General features: G+C 40.8%; 1 protein-coding gene across 26 annotated transcripts in view; it reads left to right on the top strand.

Moving 5' to 3' along the window:
• Positions 1-12,665: 12,665 nt before the first annotated feature.
• The window catches only part of BIN1 (bridging integrator 1), a 99,014-nt gene continuing 86,520 nt past the window's right edge, over positions 12,666-25,159 (top strand). For 23 of the 26 annotated variants that reach the window (XM_065070654.1, XM_065070653.1, XM_021299126.2 and 20 more), the window contains exon 1: positions 12,711-12,969. In XM_065070654.1, the coding sequence (XP_064926726.1) occupies positions 12,886-12,969 (84 nt within the window). In that variant the 5' untranslated portion in view covers positions 12,711-12,885. Of the gene's footprint in view, positions 12,970-25,159 lie in introns of all 26 variants that reach the window. The other 3 variants (XM_005511008.3, XM_021299120.2, XM_065070650.1) reach the window with 2 other exon arrangements.

Genomic DNA, 25,159 nt, shown 5'->3' with positions numbered 1-25,159 from the left:
CAAGAACATTTTGGGCTCCTGATGTGTGTGCTATTTGAACCATATACCCCCTAAAAAGGGCCACTACTCTCTTTGATAATTGACTTTTTTTTCCTTCCTATATTATGTTGTCACATCATGTTCATAACTTAAAAAAACTATGATATAACTACTAAAGATTTAGATCTTTAGTAGTGCCAAACTTGCCATGTGCATACCCAGAGAAAGACTCTGAAGGGATATAACAAATCATTAATTCTCATTTTTCCAGAACGGCATTAGTTTGCACTGACAGGTTCCTATAGAGGCAGATGCACTGGAGGGTTTTTCACCTCCTGAAATGTCAACAGTGGATTTACAGGGTCATGTGAAAAGCAGATGCCAAGATGATTTAAAATGCTACCGAGTTATAGTCGTAGCACTGCACAGCTATTTAGGATGGATGTAAATACATACGCCAATACAATCACTACAGAAAACAAGTCCAATGGGAGTTACGCATTGGACCCTTCTGTTTTTGTAAGGTGATCATCAGTGTCCTAGACAGTATATATTGAAGAAAGATAAAGTATAGTTCACTGTAACGCATGTTGGAAAATATTAGGGAATAGGTCCAAAGTTGCTGGATGTTTCTTATTCATGTATAGGTTTTAATCTAAATTTTACATCAGCAGTAGTAAATAATAAAGTTAGATGGGAAGGTGTGAGTAGTAACTATTTTAATACCAAATCATTTTTTAAAAAATATATTTTTTAATATATCTATGCACCAAAAACAAAAAAAAAAATAGAAAAATATCCCCCGTGACTAGACACACATTCACATCTTTTTCCCTTTCAAAGAAAATAAGTAAATGCGTACCCAGAGCTTGCAAATATTATTTGTTCGTGTTCGTGCTGAATTAAAAAAAAAAAGTAGATGTCATGGGTATTTTAAAAATAATTTAATCTGAGAGTTTCCCCTATGGTTTCCAAAGTAATTTTCTTGAAGGAAACGCCTGAATATACTACACTGTGGGGTTTTTTGGTACCACTAGGTGGTGCTGCCTTTATAGTGTTTCTTAGTATCGAAGTCCTTGAAGATCTATCTATGGGGAAAAAATTATAGCTAAAAGCAATGTGCTTAATATAGCTTCTTAAAGATAGAGGAGTTTTGTTATACTTGTTTGACAAAGACTCTTATCCCTTGTATGTGTAAATGTGCTCACTTTGTGTTCATCTTTTGCATCTGCTTGCTTAAAAGTGTGATTTGCCCCCAAGGAACAGTACAGGATGTCCCAAGTTTGGTGTAGGCCTCTGCAGAGCTGACATTGATCCTTCACCCAGCTGGTTAATCACTGAGCTTCCACACTCCACCTGTTATCATGCAAGATTCAAAATACAGTTCCTGCTCTGAAGAGATTACAGTCTAGATGAGATAAGGGTGAAGAGACAGGAAATAGTTGAGGGGGGATATTTTCCTTGTTTCAGGTGCTATTGTGCACTTCTGGTCCTTCACTGCAGTGAACAGCAGGTCTTTTGAAACCATTTAAGGGGGTGTTTGAAACTACCGGGCTGCTGCCAAGTGTTTATCTATTGGGAAACAGTTAAATTAAAACATAAACTCACTGGAGCAGCCCACTTTATTCAGATAAAAGGAAGGATGGAATTAGAGACTTTGGAAGGAAGTATCTAAAGGATAAACAATGGCAAGAGAGTATTTGACACTGTTAAGTTTCAGGATAAGATCTGCTTTTACAATTTTATTATTTCAAATGAGTCCAATGTAGAATTGGTGTCTAAACCAGAAGCTGGAAAGTGTGAGCAGATTGTTCAAATTGCATTGTTTCTATGTTTTTGAGAGAAAAAAATGGAAAAAAAAATGGAGTATGAATGAAATATTTTTCGTAAAAGGTGAAAGTTGAGTGCTTTCCCCTGGGCAGGATGTGAGGTATGAAGTTGCTCAACTTTGCTCAAGTTAACCACTATTTCTTTCAGAAAGCGAGTTGCTGAGGCAGTTTGAAGAAGCCAGTAAGCAATAGTAGCTGTTTTGCAATATATTTACTGTAGGTTAAATTTCTTTGTCTGCAAAATGCAGATAAGGATTTGCATTCAGGTTCCCAGTTGTCAGCTCAACTGCAGAAAGTTTGTGGGGGCTCTTAGCCCCTCACAAATAAAAAATAATGCAAGAAACCTGCAAAAAAGAATACTTAAACAAAGTTGTATTGTCATGAGCCAGGAGTATGCATGTAGGCAATTACCAAACTGACCTGATACACATTATCTTAATAATTGGTCTGAATATTACCATTTATGGGAGATCTTTAAAGTGCTTGCTGGGACACAAATGGGAAAAGGTATAATATTATGTGGTAAAGCAATGCCCATATGAAAATATTACATCTAGGATGCACATTAAAACAAACAAACGAAAACAACAACCCAAAAATACAGAGGCAAATAACTGTTACTAATGGTCTGAAAAATATTGTCATGTGATGTCCTTCCCGATAGCAAATGTTGATGTTCTTAAAATGACAAATAGTGCCAACATACCAAGGCCATTTTTGAAGTGTTTATGGGAAATGACAAAGAACTGTAGGCAGAGAACACGACTAACATCTTGCTAAAGGAACTGTTGATAGAGAAATTTATAACATAGCAATGTTGACACATCCACAATTACAGCAATCTAGCCTTAAAAAAAATTCATCATAAGATTTCAGACGTGTTTACATTAGCAGCTGTGTTCCTTTTGGCAATTGGTTATCAGCTGTTTGTTTTTCTAACTGAATTAGTGCTTAACTTGGTTTACAACTGCAGGTGTAGACAAGAAGATTAAAAACCATCTAGAAAAGTGTCTCGTAGCTCAGCTTGTGAAGGTCTTTGTCTCCTTTATGCAGACAGGGGTAACCACTTGAATTTGCAAGATGATTCCCAAATAGTGCAGAGATACTCTCATCACAGATGGGACAAGGAAACAGTAACTCTTGATGGTTAAGGAATCAGAAAGGTATGTGGGAAATTAGCTACACATATTTGGAATGGCTTGGTTAAAAATCTTAGTCTAAGATACCACCGAGAAGGCAATATTTCACTATCACATTTATAGATGCTTTTAAAATGTTATGTATTGTCACAAATTCACAGATGATAAATGCATAGTAATCATGATAACTATCAAACACTAGTTATTTTCAGATGAAGTTGTATGAAATAACATACAGTTTTTTTCACACAGAATGTAAGCACCAAAATCATCCAAGAAAATATACTCATTGCTAGTCAGCTTAGTTTTGCGATATAAATAGGTATCAGTGCCAGAAAGTGTGGGCAGCCACTTGTCTCAATTCTATCCTACTTTGTATTTTAAAGCAACTGTCTCTAATGTTTGTATGTTTGCACATTTGCAAGACTGTAGATTTTAAGCCCACAGTGAAGTGTTTCACTCTGTTGAATTCCACTTTCTGTATCTTCTGATGTTGGGCCATCTTGGTTGGTAAGCATTATTGGCAAATGTGTAGTAGAGATTGATGTTTTCATCTGTCGTGACACTGGGGCCACATTGGAGTGCAGGAGTAGTACTTGTAATTACTACACTTATGTTGATGTATAATTTGGAATTATGTACATTTATAATTATTTTTGATGTTTGAATTTCACTTCCTAATACTGTAGGATGAGGAGAAGGCAAATGAAATTTATGCAATTTCAAATTTATGCTAGAAAAAAATTACAAATAACGCACTATCCTCATTCTACTGGCACAGAAAATACTGGTCTATTAATGAGGTTTTGCCACAAGAATCGATAAAATATCCATCATTCAATTCAGGTAAAATTAAAATAAATTAAAAGACAGAAAAATGTACAGTGGATGGGGAATAATTTAATGTTTCTGAGATGATGGGTTAGGTCATGGTCCTAAGGCTTTTCCACTGTATTGGCTACTTCTCAGTGCAGTTAATCTTTCCTAGGCCTTTGCTACACTTTTATGGTTTTTATATCTTTTCTGATATTTATATAAAAAGATGAAGACTTGTTTGCTGTGAGTTTCGTGGAAATGATAGTTAATTAAATAGCACCAGGAAATATTTCCTTAACAGCAAGGTCAAATCTTCTTGTTCTCTGCCCCCCCCCCCCCCCCCCCCTTAAAGAAAGCTTCCTATTTAGAACAGGAATATGTAACTTCAGTAGGAAAGGTTTCTAGGATTATCACACCCTATGATGCTATGAGTAGACGTAGTATTGGCAGGATTTGCAGCTGACTTGTACCTATTTGTTACTCTGTCCAGGGAATACAGGACTGCTTGCCTTGGTAAATATTTACTGTTTAAGTCTTGGTAAACCTGGAGTGTGTTGGCATGCTAGGGAAGGATTTTTTTTCATTTTTCAATCTAGTATCTCAGAAGACCTGTCAGCATCATACATCCAGGGGATAAGGCTGTGCAAGATTCTTCTTATCCAGGCAGTCTGCTTTGTCTTGCTGTGACGGAGCTCACTAGTGTTATATAAACAAAAAATACTGTTCTCTTAGAACAGTTGCCCTTTGGGTTTCTGTTTGTTACCAGTCTCTGGAAGCTAAATATGAGTAGCTACCGTATGCAGTGTTTTTTTTTCTCATATCTATCTGTGGGTATGAAGTCCACTATTGCTCACAGTAGTGTGACCACAGTATCAGAGCTATAAGCAAGCTAATGACCCCAGTGAAGCAGGAGTAGATGAGGAACAGTCTCTTCCAAATTCCCAGAGCTAGAATATAGAAGAACTACATCCTTCGGATTTGAAAATATCAGATCATAACTGAGATTTTAATTCCTTTTTTTTTTTCCTTTTCATAAGAAGACGTTAAAAATTTATAACATCACAACAGTGGTCTAAATAGCATCTGGGAAAAGAAAAAGTAAATGCAAAAGCCACACAGACAGAGTAGGAGAAATTAGATGAGTTTGTGATTTTGCTGTTTTGTTTTGTTTTTTTTTAAGACAGGCTTTTTTGGATGTTTATTTGAAATAAAATATTTGCAATAAGAAGATTCTCTTGCATTCTTCTCTTTGCCTACAAGATGGAATTACTGGGTGGAAAAATATCATTTTCACAAAGGGCAGTGGAACATGAGCAGTAGTTGGAAATTATAGCTTGTTTTCATGGTTTCAGGTTCCCATTTCAAGCAAGAATGTATTTGATGTATTTTCATGCAGGTTCCTTTGTTTCCTCAAAGGTATCAGATGGTGACAGGGAATGGAAATATTGAAGCCTTTCCTTCATGGCATGTGAAGTTCGTCTATTTGGGTAGTTCTGGTTTGTTTCAGTTTGTTGTTTAGACTAAAATGTGTATGTGAGCATTGCAACCCATTAAACTTTCTTCCTTTATAAAGACTGGTCTTTGGGAAGTTCAGGAAACTTTCAACTACTCAAACTCTCTCCCTTTGGCTGAAGTATTAAGAGGCTGATGGTGACCACATTGTCTTGTCACTCTTAGGCAGGAAAGAGATGCTTACTCCTCTTAAACTCTCTTCCCTTAGCTTCTGACTCACTGTCACTAACATCGAAGTATGCAGGGAAAGAAGTGAGCTTGAATGTCTTAAACTGAAAACATTGATGCAATAGCTTAATTCTCCCTGCCCTTCTTTGGTTTTGAGCTTTTGGGATTCAGATTTTGAAGTTTTCTTCCTTTCTGGAAACGTATTCATGTGATTCCAAAAGGTGGGGTTTTTGAGAGAACATCCTGTATTGCAAAATTCCTAGTAAAGATGTTGAGACGCTGCGACATTTCCAGACTTGTTCTTTGGCTTTCAGAGTAAAGTAGTAGGAATAGTATGCACTTCCACCACTTGTACAGTGACATGTTAAGAAAAAATTTCACACTTTAAAGATGTTTGGTTGGTTTAACTGGTAGAGTCGCCTTGTTTCAAACTAGAGTTTGGAAACAAAATAGAAATTTAGCTTGACATTTGTATTTATACCTTCTAGTTTGCTGATGACCCTGATATCTGTATACACAAGGCTGTGACTCATTAAACCATCAACAATGCTTGCTTCAAGGCTCTGCAAATGTCTTCTGGTAAATTTGGCAGAGACACTTCAAGATGTCAGAGCATTGAATGACATGTAAAAATGTCATATAATTTGTGAAGAGAAATGTATCGATTTTAACTAGATGACCCTTAATTCTAAGTCTCTATAGTATTCCGTTGTCAATCATGGATCAAGTATTTGTTTATGAATAAAACAAAACTGGTAATGTACTGAACTTGGGAACAGCAAAGCATCTGTAGCAATTGAGTACAGGTAAGAATCCAAGTTGGAACAGCAAAGAGCTGTTCACATTAAACCTGTTCTGATGGGTTTGTCTGCTCTTTTCCTTCAGAATGGCTTGTGCTTTCTTCCTGGATTTCTAAGTGTGTACTGTCACAGTGCATGGACCCACAGCATTTTTAAGGTGGAATATTTGAGTGATGCAGCTGGCACCCAGATAATATAAATGTTTTCGATGCATGAAGGCTTACATACAATAGACAACTATTTTAATTCTCTTGAAACTGTTCGTCTCTTTCCATGATAAATTAACCCTTTGGTGTTTACCAAATAATGGTATAAAGAATAAGAGTAGATTGTATAGTGACGATGTATTGAATACACGCAGGAAACTGCACTTGCTCAAACCGGAAAGTTACTGTCCTCATTTTCTGAAAAACGAAATCCCAAACACCAAAAGCAAAGAGCTGGATAATTTGGAAAACTGAACAAATCTGAAGTGACAGTGAGCTTGCAGTATATGAAGGCGAGATGGCTCTTGTAAATCATTTGTAGTGAATGAGTCACTCAATTTTGTTCCCAAGGAAATGATATGAGGCTATCAGTAAAGGGACGCAAGGAGCAAGACATTACAGCTGGTACCATTACATAAGTGTACCTGGTTTGGTTATCACCAATGTGAAACCTTGTGGAGGTATGTTTTTTAGAAAATATTTTCTATATTTCACTGATGTTTTGTGCTGTTGACAGGTATCCTGGCAGCATGATATCCTTTGTGTGATTCCACTCAATGGGCCATGTGTTCCCCCATAGCTACAGACAGAGATAAGCTGGCTAATCTATTAGAGTATATAATTCATTTCAATATTTTAAATATCTTAATTAATAGCAGAAGACTTTCAGAATTCTCAGAATAATTTCCAAAGCAGGTACATGATTCACTTACCTGCTTCCTTGTTGATGGATGATAATTAAAAACTGAAAAAATGTGTTTCATATGTGCGAAATCCATTCTTTCCTTGCACAATAGGGCACGTAGAAATTTTGGTAAGCTTCTTGGAAGTGTATTTGTGCAAAGCTTAAGAACTATTCCCATTTTTCAATCTCTTCATTTATTAGTGAAGGGTAAATAATCTGTCACAAATTCAGGACCTAAGATGACTTTGTGGTGGCCAAATCCACACAGACAGAAAACAAAAAATAGCTATATGCAACTGAATCAAGCATCCAAAATGGCAGGTACAGGGAAAATAAATTTGATCTGAATTTTGAAATTCCATTAAAAATCTGACAAAGTCTTGAGGTCCCAGTAAGTTGTATCAGGAACACCATGCAGTTCTCAAGAATTCAAGCAAGCTTGCAATCAAGGCACAGTCTTCAGTGAGCTGTGAGACAAAGTTTTCATGTCATTTTATTTCTTGCCTCTCCCCTTTTCTAAGCAGGTGAATCTGAACCAGACTGGCAAAGCTCTCAGCTTTGGAGCCTTCCCTGTGCTCTGGTATTAGGTATTTACACTCAGGTGTCATCTTCTGTTTCTCATAACAAGATACTGAAGAGATTCAACACAAGTTGTGAGTTTGAGAGATGTGGGAGAGAATACCTTCTGGACACTACTTTTAAATCAAAGTTGTTTCATCTTGCTTTTGTTCTAAGATATAGACCAAGTAATCAGCAAGGTTTTATCTGTTATTTTATGGCAGAAACTTCCTAATCCTTCCCAGCACCTCTCTGTGGGAGAACAAAGCAAGAGTTTGCATGAGAATATGATCAGTCAGAAAGGAATTATCAAACTAGATAATGGTGGGACTGATGTCTGAATTACCCTGGATAATGTTATCAGGTTAAAAGCAAAGCCAGACTCACCTTTGCAAGCTTCTCCTGAATGTTGTTCCAGAAGAATGCATGATCTGCAATGGAAAGGAAAAAGTGAGCAGGCTGTTTAAGTCAAACAAGGTTGGCATCAGAACTCAATTAGATTGTTACATAATCTGTTTTGTGTAATTTGTTTTTTAAAAGGTGTTGTTTCTACTGTCTTAAATCAATCCTTTGACTGCCATCACTGAAGCAACAAAGTGGTGCTGGCAATGGGTGAGGCCAAGTGACCTGCAGTGTTATGGATCCAAACAACCAGAGGCTTTGGGGCTGTTTAAAATGTTAACATCAACTTTGAATACAAACAAGAAACTGTGATTGAAATAGACCCATCTTGCATTATATTAGTACTTGGGGAGAATGGCTGTAGAGTTCATAGAATTATTTATTATAAATAATATTTAGTGTGAATATGAACATTTTAATAGTTCAATAATGATATAATTATATTTACCATAAACATCTTTATTGATTGAGCTCTAGTAAATGTTTTTTAAATGATAATTATAAAATTAGCATCAGAATTCCTTGCAGAAAATAAACAATAATTAATTTTACTGAGCTTTGATCTTCTCTGCAACTGGAAGAGAGAATATATACTTCTAGTTCTGAGAATGGTAGAGACCACTGCTATTGTAATTTAAAAAATATTTTATTTAAATGAATTAGATTATACATAAAAGATTTTGCTACCAGTAGCAGGGAAGAAGACACATTTTGATTATCACAGCTTGCAGCTCTAAACACACAAGCTATGATTAAAAGATTCAAGTCAGAAAAAATGAAGCTATGTTAATGGGCACATTCTCAAATCAGCCTTTAGAAACTAAAATTTTATACCAACTTAAAACACGAATAACGAAGCAAACATCCTGCTCCCAGATGGACAAACTTGGCAAACCAGGAGTAATAATTAAAAAAAAAAAAAAGTAACAACAATTTGTGCAATGAAAGGAATAAATCGTACCTAAATTATAAAATAATAGACTCCAACCCAGCAAGCACTTAAGCATATGCTTAATTGTAAACAGGTGAGCAGTTAATCTCTTTTTAATAAGACAACTGAGAAGTGAAATGCACTTATGAGGCTGAGACCTAACATAGGCATTATGGACTGGAGTATTAATCAATTAAGAAAGCAATAAAAAACCAACATTAGGTATGTACATGTTAAATATGTGTGTTTGTGCTATTGTGTCTGGCAGATTTGTTTCTTCCCTATGACCTGTGTAAAGGAATCACACTGTCACTGGGGGGATGGACTACAGGTGGGCTTCACAACCTACCTGGCTCTCTGCACTTCAGCTATTTAAGCTATTCATCTAATTTCTGTAGCTAAGCGGGGAGGGAGATGCTTCTAGAAGCTGTTTTATCCTCCTTTGGAAGTACTGATTTCTCTCTTCTGACTATAAAAGAAGCCTGGGTGACTCAGCTGAAATTAAACTAGATACATTTGGCTGGTTACAGTTAGATGAACTGAAGTGTCTGAGGATCTAGTGTTAGAATAAATGAGACAACCATGCACATATTGAACTTAAAGAATCTCATTGCAAGAGATGGATATAAGCATCAGGTTTTACTTCTTTTAACTCCAATTGTGCAGAATCTGTCACTAACAGCTTCTAAAAGGCTAGACAGCTCTGCCTCACAACGGCACAAAGAACAAATGAATGTAAGTCTTAAGTTGCTAGCCTGTATGTTTATTACTACCAGCAGTCTTATTGACATATGAAATGATTTACATTCATAAGACTCTGAAAAACTGTAAGCTTGAGATCAGAACAATGGTGAATAGATGTGAGACTGAAACCTCTCCTGTCCACAACGCAAGAGCCTTCAGTGGATATCGCTTGTCTTAAATGGCTTGTATGTTCATTAAAATGCGTAGCCACTCACAGTATGTGATGTTCCCCGGGCCGCGCCAGGGGAATGTCTTTTGCGGCACACCTGGAGCCTCACAAATGCTTTGCAGCTTTGGTGCTGATCCAATCAAGCACAGAAATAAGTGGGAAGTGACTCATGCTGAGAGGTGGATGCTTGCTGTTAATCCCAGCTTTTAAAATGTACACGGTTTGTCATCATTTTTCATTGTGTTGAGTATGTGTGTCTGGCCACTCTTGTTTCACAATTGTCTGATGTTTGCCATGGACTCTCTTTCCAGCTCATGTGCTGCAGTCATTTGCTCTTCACTTGAAAGGACGTAATCAGACAAAAATCCCTTTAAAACCAGTTTCACTGAAGAAAAGACCTAAACAGGAGAAGAAAATATATGAGGTAGGGTGGAGAGGAATGTGTTCTGACCCTGAAACATCTGCTCTTTTAAACGTGATGTTACAAATGTTTAACCACATGTGTGTCTTTCACTCTTAAAAGCTCAGCTAAGGAGAAGAAGAGAAGGGGTAAGAGACAAAGAAAATGGTATATTAATTATGTTTCCAGAAGATACTGAGCAGTGAGATACCGCAAAATTATAGATGATACTGGACAACAACAGTAATATGAAAATACCTAGTGAGGCTGAAATTATGGGCAAAATGAGAAGCCTTTGTGTTAATTACACAGTCGTGTGTCTACAGAAAAACACACAGAAATATAAATACTAAACATAAAGCCAGAAAGGAATTGAATAAAATTGCAGTTTGCAATACAGTGTGGCACCACAGGTATGCACGTGCTTGAGTCTGAATATGTCACTGCACTTTTCTCGGATACAACCAAAGCACATGCCTAGGTATTTTATTAAATGGGAATAGTATGGCTACTAACATAATTGGAGTATAGCAGGGATTTAAACCAGTTTCTGAATGAGGGCCTTTGTCATTAAAAAAAAAAAAGCCGTTGTCATAACAGGCAAGAAATGCAGAGGCACTATCTCACAAAGACTCACAAAGAGCTGTTGACAGATTCTCTACCCACAGTTTCTAAGGGCTCTGGCAAGGCAATTGCTTTTATTCCATGTTCTGAATGAACAGAAATCGTACTGAAGCAGAAATGGGAATCAGTAAATGAAATACAAGACTACAAATCTGGTCTAGCTCTCAAGTAATCACTTCCAACGTTTTTCTGTTGCTTTAGAGTGCTACACTACCCCTGTGTGTGTGAAATTCTGGAGGTAAGTCTTCATCTGACAAAACAGAGACCGTGTGAAATTTTCTTGGTACGCAGGTAGGTTTTGGTACCATCTTTAAATTAAAATAGGTGTAAGAGATGCAAGTCTCAAACTGCAAATGTGAGTTCCTTAAATATCTGAAATGTCTGCAGAGAATTGGTTTGGTTGATACTGCGCTGGGTGATGCATGCACAGAGAGCAGATGTGAGCTCCCACAAAGAAGCAGTAAGATGAGTGTGCAGATGCAGGCCTGGAAGGAACCTTCCCCACCACCTGCCCGAGCCCCAGTGTGTGGAAGTCACTGAAACTTTGGGGCAGAGTACTAGGGTATGAATAACAGTACTGGGGTGCTTCCTGTATTCCAGGAAGCAGAACTTTGTCCTGTCTTGTGGAGGAATAGTTTCACGAAAGCTGTTTGCACAGTAGGTCTAGCAAAACAAAACCAAAGCCCTGTTGGGGTGTAGGCAGACAGAAAGTCCAGGCAAGGGGCAGGGTGTATATTTGGGCCAGGAGCAACAACAGTGAAAAGCAGTTGAGTCACAGCTGAAGGATAATACCATGCAGACTAAGGTAGCAGGAATTCAGGGGAAGTTTGGCATATAAAGCGCTCTGTGCAGTCATGATTGTTTTTCTCCTGCAGTGGAGACACACAAATCACTTCACTCCACTGTCACCGTTACTCCCTAACTGGAACAGCCATCATGTGCAGCCATGCTGAATCCAAATTCTTGTGCAAATCCAAAAACACGTAAAAACCTACTACCACAGCACATTCAAAGTTCTGTACAAACATTAATTAATTAGCCATCCTCATGCTACTGTAAGATAAGCTGGTCGATTGATTATTCCAGTTTTCAGAGACAGGGCTGAGGTGGAGGCGTTTACCTTGGTCCTGTAATAAGTTGGTACATTAAGGAAGATATCTTCTGAAATTTCAGCGCACTTTTAAAAATCATGGTTTTCATTCACTTACAGATACCTTCTCCTCACTAACGTAAATTTCTCACTTGTGTTTGTAAAGATCCGGGGATAATTTGAAAAGTATCTTTGCTGTACAAATTTAGGAGTATGGACACTCGGTGATAGCAATTAGTGATATAAATCTCTTAAAATCAGCAAGAATGCTGTTTTACTGCAGGATAAAAGACAACAGCAAACTTGTACAAACACCTGCCTGAGGTTAATCACTTGTTACTATGTGACTGTGACTACTAACAAAGACTAATGGTGCCATTAGCCGGCATCTCTAAGTAATATTCCTCAGCTGTTTTTAAGTATTAGTGGCTTGTGGGAGGCACATCTCCTCGAGGCCACTCGGCATCTCTCCCTCCATCCCACATCCTTCCTTGCGATGCTTCCCAGCTCTTTCCACCCTATCTGTCTCCTCTGGGCCAGGCTGCGGTTGGCCCAGAGGAGGCAGGCGGGGTGGGGAAAATCTAGCAAACACCTGCCCCCACTTCTCCCTCCCGCCTTCCAGCAGCAGCACAGAGGGGATGCCCAGCCGTGCCGCTGCTGCCACCTCCCGGAGCGAGGCGCGGTCCCTTTAAGGCGGCGCGGAGAGCACTGTCCCTTTAAAAGGCGGCGGGCGGGAGGCGGCGGTGACCGGGGCCGTCGCCTGCCCGCCGGGTTTTCCCCCCCTTTCCTGCCGGCCCGTCGTTCGCAGCCGCCCGTTAAAAAGAGAAGGCAAGATGGCCGAGCTGGGCAGCAAGGGGGTCACCGCCGGGAAGATCGCCAGCAACGTGCAAAAGAAGCTGACCCGGGCGCAGGAGAAGGTAGGGGAGAGTGTGTGGGGGTGCGCGGCCGCCGCCTCCCCGGGATGCGGCGATGCGGGTACTGGGGATGACACCCTACCCCAAAGCTGGGATGCCCCCGAGGGGCTGGCAGCTGCCTTCTCTGCCTGCGGATTTAGGGCCCCTTTGCATCCCGAGAACGCACAGTTCCGCAGTTGTGAGCCGTGCGGGTTTGCCCTCCGTCTGCACGCTCAGGATAACTAGAAACATGGCATCGGCTTCGGCGGGGAGAGGGGGGTAGGATGGAGCGCCGCACGTTTGTTTTAAACATGTAGATGCTTATTGTTTCAGCAGGAGGAGACCTTCTTTCTATGGTATTTAGATCGTGCTTTATGCGGCAGTTTCAAGAGCAGTACTGTATTTTGCAATAGCGCTAAACACGCAGCCTCAAAGGCAGTGAGGAAAAGGAGATAACACTGGCTTCCTTACGTTCTAACAGCACAGCGTGATATTTGCTACTTGGTTTACTGACCTTGAGCTCCAGATTTTGGAATGGTGGTAAGGGAAAAAAACATACTGGCTTTGAAGACTGTGCCTATGTCTGGTGAGGGAGGGGTGTTTTTTGAATCCCGGGAGCCCTTTCACTCTTCTCCACCCACGCCTGTGCCAGTGAAAGGTGCCAGGAATATGCAATGGATACTTGTCATGTTCATCTCTCTGGCACGCTGCATCTGATGCCAGCTGCCTGCTCTGCGTAGGGATTATTGGATGCTTTACGCAGGGACATTGATCAGCTGCTTTTATCTCGGGCATGCTCATCTTGGTTTTCAATGATTTGCTGTGAGATGACATTGACTGAATAAGGACTGGTGCATCTTCGAGGGAGGGAGGGTGAACAGATCTGCCCACTGCTGCTCTGGTTCCCTGGGAGTTATCTTTAGCAGCTAGATTTAATCTAGGAGGTTTGGGATTGGCTGCAGCGCTGGCCTGAGCCTTGTACCAATTGCTGACGCTGTTACAAAATGCTGCTGGGTCAGAATGGCAACCCAAACCTGTTGGGCTCAGTTTTGCACATGCAGCTTCCAGTGGTTTAAGCTCAATTACAGAGACTAGAAGTGTGCTTTGAACTCACCTGGCCGCTTGGGAGAAAACCCAAGTGAGTAGCACACCCAGTGTGGGACTGGTTGCAGCGGCAGGGACCTGGCTTTGCTCCCTACCTGAAAGCGAGTGTGGCCACATCTGTGTTTTTTCCCTTTCCTGCGGTTGCAGGAGGGGACGGGACAGGGAATCTGTCTGCTGGTATCTGGTCCACTCTGAATTTATCATAGATGCTAAATTCATTCTGAATTAGCCACCAGATGGCAACCATATTTTTAGTTAATATTAAGGTAGGTGATAACGGCCGAATTCCTGGCCTGCTGATGAAGTTATTGTATTTATTGCTGCAGCTTGGAGCCAAGTGTGGCCTGCCAGGCCCTTCCCTGGCTTCTTATCTGAACACACAGGTTCTTTTCCTAGGGAGAGAGTTTTCCACAAATTCCTCTCAACTGGAGATCCAGTTCACTTCCTTGCTTATTCCCTGATGGTGGTTGGGGATATAGGAATAACAACAACAACAACAATAGCTGATAGTTTATCTGTGCATTGCAGGTAATTTGCACCAAAGGAAAACAAACCCCAAAGCACTTAGTTAAAAAGTTAACACAAGTTCTAGGCTGTTCGGCTGTTGTTTTCCTAATGCAAATGAAAAAACGTTGCTTTCTGGGGTCACAAAATATAAAAAAATGGCATTGCTTGCTTCATCCCTTACTGGCCCCTTCATACTGGTACAGCTTCATCTCTAACAATTCCTCTTTCATGGAGTGTTAGGTGTTTTACCGTGTCTCTAAGGGACAGACTTTCACTGAGGCAGGCATGTGAATGTGAACTTCAAGGTCCTGAGGAAGGATACTTGCTGAATATGCAAGTGAAGATGAAGGCACGAGTGGTTATGGCATTATACTGGTGTTAGCCTTGTGGTATTGTGTTTTAAACTGCGATGCACGATGCTATGTTTAGCAGGAAGGGTAAACCACGTATTTGGAGATACAGGCCAGGTGTTTAAACATTTTTTAAAAAAAAGGTAAGCAGAAGTGGGCAGTGGTAGATCTGGGCACGCAACAGAGCAAGAACTTAAAAATGTATTAGATTTTTGTGAAGAAATGCTGAATGGAGTTGAACTTTCCTTTTAGAGGCAAGGATAATTTGAGGCTTAAACAAGCTGACAGTGTTCCTCTTACGTATCCTCATTTGATTTGAATGTAGGATAAAAATTCTTCCCTTTAGAGTGATATCTTCCTCCCAACTTGAGCCCTGAGGCTTTGACTTCAGCGATTTCCTTCATGGTGAATTTAAGCCTTGTGTTAAGCAAAGAATGATGTCTTGTTGTGCAATGCAGAATTTGCAGTGAAACACTGTTCACATCCTTTTTACCCTCTGAGACGGCTATTATGTAAAGTATGTAAGATATTCCTTCAGAAATACTGTTTGTTTTGAGCCTTTCAGTAAAACTATTGGCTATTTTTGGAAGAACGTTTCTCAGTTCCGCAGGAAATATGGGGCAGAATGGTTGACTATGCTGTCTGCAAATGGGCTGTGCACCCTTTTAACCTCTTTCTCTATTCAAAGGTAGCCTCAAGTACAGCACTTGGCAATAATTTGCCAATTGTCCAGTGAAATGTATCAAATAAGCTGATGCCTCCATCCAGAGGAACCCACCAAGCAGAAAGAACCCTTTCAACTGTTGCTAGCTCATGTATCATACTTGCAACTAACAGGTAGGAGATTTAGGCTGAAAGTTGCACTTTGTTCATTCTGTAGTTAGCTGAAAGATTTTCGGATTGAGACATTGAGCTCTGAACCTCTCATAATTCTAAACTTCTTAAACTGGAGTAAAATTGTAATGCCTTCAATGTCATGGTGTCTTGGAGAGAGCCTAGTGTTTGCAAGCTCTTTCACACTTTGCCAGTAAGGATTTGAAGTTTTATCTTTTGTCTGTAATTCATCATCTTGATTAAAAATTTTGTTTCTGCTATGTGATAAATTTTTAACTTATACTTTTGAAATTTTTAAGTCTCCCCAATTTCCTGAGTTCTCAAGGGTGTCCTGTTTCTGGACAAACACTTCTTGCTTTGAACAAATTAAACCAGTGTCTCAGTGACGTGATGGGTGTGAGGGTAACTCCTCTGTGAGGTTCCTGGAGGGGCTTGAGTTCGGGGAGCACATGGGTTGGGGTTTTGTTGGTTGGGTTGCTGTGAGGATCCTCATCACAAGATCAAGCTCTTTTCTCTCCTCCCGCAGGTGAGACAGAGATTCAGAGTGAAAAGTGGGTATTGGTTGTGCAGGCCCTGACTGATGATGTAATTTGCATCCAGATTAACAGGCACATCTGGGGACATAAATTATAAAGTTGACAATGGATAGAAAAGTTTTTCCTTGCAAGCTTATTTGTGTGTAGAGGAGTAGAAAGTGATGAACTTATTTTTCCCTTTCTAAACTTACACTGAATGTGGGAAGTTCCTATCCTGTCGGAGTGGTGCTTTCTGTTCATTACAAAGCTAGGCAAAATGACAAGTCTGCGTCTGTGCCGTGAATAGGCTGTCATAGTTTTTCATGTATTTACTCTGATGTACCAACAAACAAAGGCATCCCCATTTTTTCCTCTCAGTCCCTAACCAAAGGGGAAAGCTTTTTCCCAGAACCTGACAAAGTTTAGTTTGGACATCCAAACACTAAGGGGTGTCATTTAGGTTGTTGGCTTTGCCACTGACTTGCCATGTTGCCATGAGATGTCACTTTTGCTTTCTGTTCTTGGCATACCTCATCTGTCCCACCGACGTTCACCCATGTCCTTCTTGGCAGGCTTTCCCTGATTAAACCTTTTGTCAGAGCAAAGTTCTGCTCCCCTCTGGCTGCACACTCCAAGGATGCTGGGCTGTATACCTGGTCTTGCAGGGCTAGTCTGACCATAGGTGTTGGCAGCCAGGCTTGCTGATACTTATTCTCTGCCCACTACAGTGTAAAGAAAGATTTATATGCCAGTAAACCAGAGCCTTCACTAAAGAATTTGCAGCCTAGCAAGGAGACATAACCAAGAACACAGGCCCTGAAAAGAAGAGGACTGCTTTTGTTAGGCCACTGTAGCCTCGTGTGCCAATGCTTTTTCCAGTTAATTTGTGTCATGTAACAATTGTAGTAGCACAGGCTGTGTCCAGAACGGATCTTTTCATTTCCCAGAACCTTAAGCTTTGTTTCTTTCCCCATGTTATCCCTTGTTGGACGTGAGGAGATTGTGATTTGGGTGGAACAGGTTTTACGGAAGGTGTGGCTTGCATTTTGAGTTTGCCATGATAAAACTTTTTCCCCTGATAAAACATGTTCCAAGAGGTGGAGCATGGCAGGTGAGAACACCTAGAATGAAATCTCAGCCCTGTTGAAGCAGGTGGGAGTCTATACCAATAAGCAGTACCGAATAACTTTAAACCAATTTTAAATGCAGCTGTCTTCAGAGTTCACCTGTTGGATGCTGCTTGATCTGTAGAATATCTATGGATGAGGATGGAGGCTTTATGTAAAAAATAGTAGATGCAGAAATCTCTCTTATTGAGAGGGAAGTACCACATCTACCTACTTGAGAGGATGGAAGTTCCTTATTGGTTTTCCTTCAGGATCCTTCTGTCTCTTCAAAGCTTCTGTGGTTTTTGTTTGACTTTGCCACAAAACCATCCCACCATAAGCAATCTGCCTTGTTGTGCTAGTGAATTACAAAAAGCCTGAACAGCTACAAGAGTTCTTCTCTTGCTGGTTTGGCATGGAACTTTATGGTGGCTTTTTTTTTTTTTTTTTTTTCCTGGAAAACTCCCCAGAAGATGAGGAAAGGGCTTCTTACTTTCTATCTGTTAGCTTGCTTTCTTAAGAATGCAGAGCTTAGGCCACGGGTAAAGTCTCAAAGGTACTCTGAACTTAAAGGTTGCTGGAAATCAGGTATTGGATAGAGGAGGGAGGCTGAATTAATGCCCCTAACATACAGATGATTCCAGTATGAGCTCAGAGTGTATTACTGGGTATTGGATAAACTGCATGGGGCAGGGAGGAGGTGAAATAGGAAACCAGGCTCCACATGTTTCCTTGCCCATGGAATGGTTTGACTGGCAGGGCTCTTACAGTGCCCTGCTGAATGTGCTGCTCTGTCTGGGTGTTGACAAGAGATTTCTTTGAAGAATCAGAATCTCATGGTGCATGCATTTTCTGACTGGAAAAGAATCTCATGGTGCATGCATTTTCTGACTGGAAAAGAATCTCATGGTGCATGCATTTTCTGACTGGAAAAGAATCTCACGGTGCATGCATTTTCTGACTGGAAAAGGCCTAGACCTGTTCTTGGTGACTTTATCTTCCCTGTAAGTTTGTGTCTTACCACCAGTCCCCTTCGGTGCAGTTCTTGAGAGACCAGATTCATACCGTAGGATCTGTGAGATACCTTTTCAGTGAAGACCTTTGAGTCTAGGCAGGATAGAATTGGTGTTACAGAACTCACCTGTCAGGGGTCTGCCATCAAACCTATCTGTCCTCTCCATCTTGCATGCTGGTTGTTAAGTGGAGTTTTGTGTTTGCAAATGTTCTTTGCAACATTACAAATGCTCTTGGCATGTGACCAGCAAATGACGTGGCTCACCAAGCCATGTATACAGGAAAGCTGGGTGCAACCTGAGGTGTTCAGCACCGAGCCAGGCTGGGGTCTTTGGGAATAATGCAAGTTTTCTTTTGTTCCTGACTCTTTGGACAGAGAGACGAGACATTGTTGCTTGGGACCAAAAGCATAAAGCTCTGGTTCTATAAAGTTTTGGAGTGACAGGAGAGTAGCTTAGTTTGACAGGTATTAGAGTGGCTATTTTTTCCTGCTGTTGTGCTGGTGACCAGACACCTGAGCTGTCTGCTGTGTGAGCTCTGCAGCTTCCCAAAGATCATCTTACAGTCCTGGTTTTCTACATGTACACGCAAGGGTCAGACTTTCTTCCCAGAAGTGCTGTACTGGCAACTTGACATTATCATGAATATAGGCTGGATTTGCCTGAGCAGAACAGACTCATAGGCCTGTCTTCTTCAGCTGGCCACAGCTCAGTGTGCTGGGCTCTCTGAGTGGGCTGACAAAGCCAGGGTGTGCAGACCAGCTGCTCCATCTGTGGGATAAGATTGGATTAATGGTGGCCAGGAGACCCTGCATTTTACGCCTCAGAATAGTGAGATGGGAACAAATATTAAAATATGAATAAAGCTTCCTCTGAGAGCTGCTGGCATGTGGAATAGCACATCAAGGTCCCTTGTGACTTCATCCTGTGTTTTTTAGCCTTCTCTTGAGGGACTGTATATTTGCTTTTCTCCAACACTTGCAATATTTAATGCATGAATGCCAGCAAACCTGTACCATTCATACTGCTGAGCTAAAAGGGGGCATCTCTCACAGGAAGGTGTTGAAAGAAGGGAGAAAGTCATTTACCTTGTCTTGCCAGTTAAAATCCATTTTCAATATGGTATTAGTTGACTATTTAATACTGTCAGAACAGGAGTGAGGAACCTCTGCAGAATCTCCTGAACTGTTGGCAGCAGTGCAAGGGATGAACAAATCTTGGCAGGTGGTTTTTCAGCAGGTGCACACGAGTGACTGATGGATCTCAGACAGTTCAGGTTTCCCTTGGAGCGTCTCCTGCCTTTGGTAGCCTCTGAAGCTGCTTGATCTTCACGAAGCTGGCAAGTGCTGAAAGTACTGCTGTCCCTCGTTTCTAGAAAAAATGATAATACAATTATTAATATTAGCAGAAAATAGGATTAACGAATATTTTGTTGTGTTTTAGGTTACATTTCTATTATGCCAACTTGCTTACATAGTTTTGTTTCTTAGCTGCTACTCAGAAAGCACCTCTCTTCAGATCTGTAGTTCTGTGGTTGGAAGGAACAGTCCTGGTAATTGAGAATAGAAACTGTCCAACCTGGGTACATTGTACAGTTTAATTATTCCCCCCTTTTTATTTTTTAAAGTTTCTCCTTGATTATGGTGGGAGCTTGCATTCGGGAAGAGCTTGGACACTATTTATATTTTGAGGAAGACGTGGAAGCTCGTGCTTGGGGCATTACACAGGCCTAGGCAGAGGTCTCACAGAATCACTGTGAAGCAGCTTTATGAAATGAGAAATAGGTAATGTGTTTGCTCAGAGCTCTGCAAGTACACATGTATAACACAGATTTGTCTAGTATTTACGCTGTTCTGAAGTAAACTTTGCTCAGAGCTGTAGCTGGAAGGTTGAAGTTTTTGAAAGCCAGCATTTCTGGAGGGTACAGTTAGGAGAATCATAGAGGTTGGACAGTGTCACTTTTATTTTTGTCTCTTTCTTTAGAAGAAAGGAGAAGTCTGCGTGGCAGTTTGTTCTTAATATAGGCTGCCAGGCAGGATGGGAGAGCGCAAACTTTACCAATAAGGAGGAAAGCAGTATGTAACAGCAACTAATCCCTCTCTGAAAACCATGGTTCAAGTTTAATCTTTTAATGATACACAGATATTGAAATCTGAAGTACTGGCCTCTTTGCAAGGATTTGACATACAGATTCAGAAAGCTGGTAACCTGTTCTGTAATGATTTATTTTTTGGTAATTCTTCATTAATCATCTTTGGTTTGTGTATTTTAGGTAGATTTAGAACTTTTTGTAAAACAAAAAACTTGGTTCTTTTCAAAGTTATCATTTCAGGAGGGAGATTAGGGGTTGATGTAGGTGAAGTACAGACATTTTTCACTGGGCAATTGCTGACACTCTGCTTTGAAACTGTTAGACAGAACTGCAGTGCTTGTTTGGCAGCAGGGACGGAAAGGGAACTTCAATGGTACAGTAACCACAGTGTTTGAAAACACATCTTAAAGTGTTTATGCTGTGTGGTGTGTTTGGTTGTGTGTTGGTTTTTGTTTTTTGGGTTTTTTTTACTTCATGTTACTTGGCTTGATTGCACATTTTATCAGGCCAGAAGCAATAATGCATGATTTAATCAACTCAGAGCTGAATTTGAAGGTATTTGCAGAACGAATAAACAGTTATCTCCCATTGGATTTATTTGGAAAGGTGCTAGTAACAGATGTGAACAAATACTGAATAAGGTATAAAGACTGACATTTGAAAAAAAATGTAGATCTCCATGTCTTTTTCCTTAACAGAAATGCTGGTCCTGTCCTTCTCTAGTACCAACCATTGTAGGTAATGTTACCCAGTCCTGTAAGTTATAGTAAGTCTTTTGATCATAGCAGCTCCAGGATTCTGAGTGTGGAAGGACCAACTTTATTTCTATTCCTATTTCCTCAGCCATTATGGGGAAAAAAGAGGAAAAAAAAATCAGGGGAAAAATTAGTATATTTTAAAAACACAAGGAATTCCTTTCCTGGAATTGATATGTTCAGCTCATTAATTTTTAATTTTCAGGCAGTTGAGAGGTGTCTTGGGGAGATACTTTCTTCTGCTCTCCGTCTGTGGCTGGAACATGACCCCTCTTGTCCAAACGTTGATTCTGACACAAGAGACCAAAAAGAGGGTTGAGTTATTGTGGCAGGGGATGGCGTGTTTCAAAGGTTGCTTTGAAAATATATTTTGTAAAACTTCTGGTGAGAGGGATGGCAGGTTCTATGAGCGAAACAGCGCTCAGGAAAAGTTTAAATTCCTTCAGATGGAGAAATATACTTGGGTTCTGCATTAAAACACTCCTTAAGGTCGAGGTTCCTCAGTGGAGGAGTGAAATGACTATTCTTCTGTGTATTGAACTGATTTCTACAGTAGGAGGATACTAGGGATTTCTCCCTTTTTCTGTCTGTTCAGACTAAGTCACTGTGAAAGGCCAAGCCTAGCTGTGTGTTAATAAACTTGAGCCATTGAAAGAATGTAGCCACTCTGATAATGTTTCCCTCATCATGCATACAGACGGTATGATTATTTGTTAGTGTCTGCAGTGTGTTTGTATTATATATTGCCAAAAAAAGGCCATTCCTTGTCTTGAAACAATTCCAACATCAATATTGGACAGTCTCAGATAATTAAGATTCTGGTTTGTTTCGGTAAAATTCTGTATTCCAGAAGACTTTAAAGGGTTTTCAGATATTTTTGCAGAGGTTTGGTAAGAATGGTTTTGTAGACAAGGGTACAATGCTATTTTTTATTTTTGAACAGCAAATTTTTAATGAAAATACATAAGGTGAAGAAATTGAAAAAGAGATTGGTTTCTTTGGAGAGGAAGAGCAGGTATCCTCTATGTGCAGGGCTGGGAGGGGAGAGTTTGGAGACTGACTGGCGTGGTGGAGAAAGTCCAGGGCTGAATTATCAGTTGATGGTAGAACCCGGAATGATACGTTTCATCCAACTGCTCATGCACTAGGACTTGTCTGTGAATGGGTGTTGGAATCACTGGTTAGACCAGAACTTTTTGCCAAGCTGGAGGTGTCTATTCTCCCTATTCCCTGGCTCTTGGTGAACATAATTACTTACGGGAGGAAGTTTGTGTTACTGGGGATGGATGTCCTTATGCCCTCAGGACGAGTCTGTGGGTACAGTACTTGAAAAGAGCTGTATTGCTGTGCTGTATGAAGGTGATCGACTGAGAGCAAGGGTGGTTTTAACTGGAATATCTTCTAAGCTGCTAGTCCCAAGTCTCTAGTTGAGGCCTTAATTTTTGAGGAGGCTCTTTGGGGAGCACATTATGGTGCTTTTCCTTTCCAAAGGCAATGTGGCCCAGATTCTCACCAAGTACTTTGGCAAAGAAGCTGTAGGGCTTATACCCATTCACAGCAGGAGAACTTGGCCTATCAAGCCCAGTTCTCAAATTTTGTGTTACTTATCCTGCAGCTCTTCTGAAGTAGAACCAGTCCTCTTGAGTAGAAAGGAAGAAGAGCTGTTCAAAAGCCACTTGAGAAGAACCAACGAGAGCTGTGTTGCACCATATGTTCCCGCTTCGATGGGACAAGCCACTCCTTGTAACCCAACCTGGCTGTGGAGGGCACTGTTCCTAAATCTTTCCCCCATGTTTGATCCTTTGCAGCTATTGCCCTGTGGCTCGGTGCATCCCAACAGCTGATTCAAATGTCCGTGTCTTTTTCCTTTGCCCCATCATGAATATTACGTGTTCCAGATCTGTCCTGCATTTAAGAAACTCCCATGCTTGTTCAGCAAGGTGGTCGCGAACATGTACAGGAGCTTTCCTGGCCTCTTAAGGGCTCTGTGTCCAGCCTGTCCCTTCTGGAAGTCCCTCTCTCACATCGTTCTGCCTTGTAAGAGCTCCTCTGCCCCACTCCCTCCTAGCACACACCTGCTCCTTTATCTCTTTCTCCAGCTCAGGCATGGCCCCAAATGCCTTTTTTGTTCTGTCCTGATTTGGTTGCTTCATTTTGCATTAGGGCCTGTGTAAAAATAAAAATACTTATTGCAAATGTATCAGCATTTAAAATGAGTGTTGCAGAGAAGGAAGACTTGAGAAGGGGGATTTGTGCAAACAGCGCTATTTATACTATCTATTCCTCTTACTAGTATTACCATTGGCTATAGATAGCGTTTAATTAAGCTATGTTAGATGCCTGCCCACGTAACAGACATTGATGTTGCTGAAGTCCTTTTGCCTGGAATGTCACATTGATGCCAGATGAATTAGGTGATGCCATTTGGCCTTATTAACTACAGAACTACGATGTAGTTACTATCCAGTTGTGCCCGTGTTTTTTTGGATCTGCTTGAGGCTGGGCCAGACAGAAAGTAGAGTGGAAATTTACCTGCTTTCTTGCAGACTGTTTGGCATTTCCTGCTTCTTTGTTTTCGGAGTATTGATAGATACATATTCTCCCCAGTCTCTGGTTTGCTGGAAAGCAAGAACTCTGGGGAATTCAGTTTTTTAACCTTTCTGCTTTGAATATGAGCAAACCAAGTAGAAAAACATTGCCCAGAAAGTTGTGAAGTAGGCATACAACCACATATGGCTTGGTTGCACAAGCACATCTAACAGCTGTGTGTTCAGTTGTCTGTCTCTTGGGCAGTTATGTGGTGGAGTGGTATACCTGAGCAGCTTGTGCACCCCTGACTCACTCAACAAACCAAGGATGAATGGTCAAGATGACCCCAATAGAGCTTATGTGTCTTCTGGTGAAGCTGTGAATTTTCAGCACCTCTGGTATCAGGTGATACCACCTGCTTAAGGCGTCAGAGTTGAAGCATTTAGAAGTCTGAAAACTCTAGTTTAAGCTCTTAAGATTCTTAATCTCCCCCACTTCTCGAGGTAGGTGCCTGCTGCTGGCTCTGAGTTTGGTCTGGTGGAAGAAGTCACCACTTCTGAATGGTCATTGTGCTGCCCTGTTTCCTGCTCTGTGTGCTGCTGCTGGAGCACTTGGTGCGAGTCTCCATCCGCTCGCCTGTAGATAAAATCCTGTCTTTGTCAGACCAACAGTTTGACCTAACCCAGCTACTCCCACTGGGGCAGCAGTTTCACATCACTCTTAAACCACATCTACCACTGAGATGTCTCATCTGCAGCTGCTTCTTTGCTCCTTCTTTCTGATGCCACTACCCCATTAGCATCACTGTGATTGTGCTGTTTTGCCTGTTTCTGTTTCAAGCCTTTCCTCACAAATAGGTGCATTTTATAGTAAGTTCTGCGCAACAAGTGCAGGGACAGGAGAAGGACCAGCAATCCAGGGTGATCAAGAGAGGATCTACCCTGAGGTACAGATAAAGTGGAATTAAGCCCAAGTTCTACCCAATGCAGGTGTGGCTGAATCAGCAGGACCATGGGGCAGTGGGGTGGTGCCTGCGCTGGGGCACTGGCCTCTTCCCCAGCTCAGCTTGACTAGGCTTAGAGCTAGCACCTGACTTAACTTTACATTCTGTTTCCTTTATATTCTGCCTGTCTGAAACCCCTGACTGAAGGGCACAAAATATGAGGAAAAAAGTGAGTGTCAAGTCTAAATGACATTTTCCAGGGTTTGTTTTCTCAGAAGTTTGTGTGGTGAAAAAGCAGGACATTTCCATGTTCTTCTTCAAGATAAATAGGAGACTGAAGACTAAACGGTAGAAGAGGGAGATATCTGTGCTTTCTTTTTAACTGCTGAAATCTGTCAAGCAAAGGAAAAGATAAATAAATAAAAAGCAATATGTTTTCCTAATAAACTTTCCTAAAGCAAGGCAA

This window comes from Columba livia, chromosome 7 (assembly GCF_036013475.1).
Source record: "Columba livia isolate bColLiv1 breed racing homer chromosome 7, bColLiv1.pat.W.v2, whole genome shotgun sequence".
Classification (NCBI taxonomy): Eukaryota; Metazoa; Chordata; class Aves; order Columbiformes; family Columbidae; genus Columba; species Columba livia.
The sequence above is the reverse complement of the archived record's forward strand: the minus strand, read 5'-3'. Positions and strand labels throughout refer to the sequence as shown.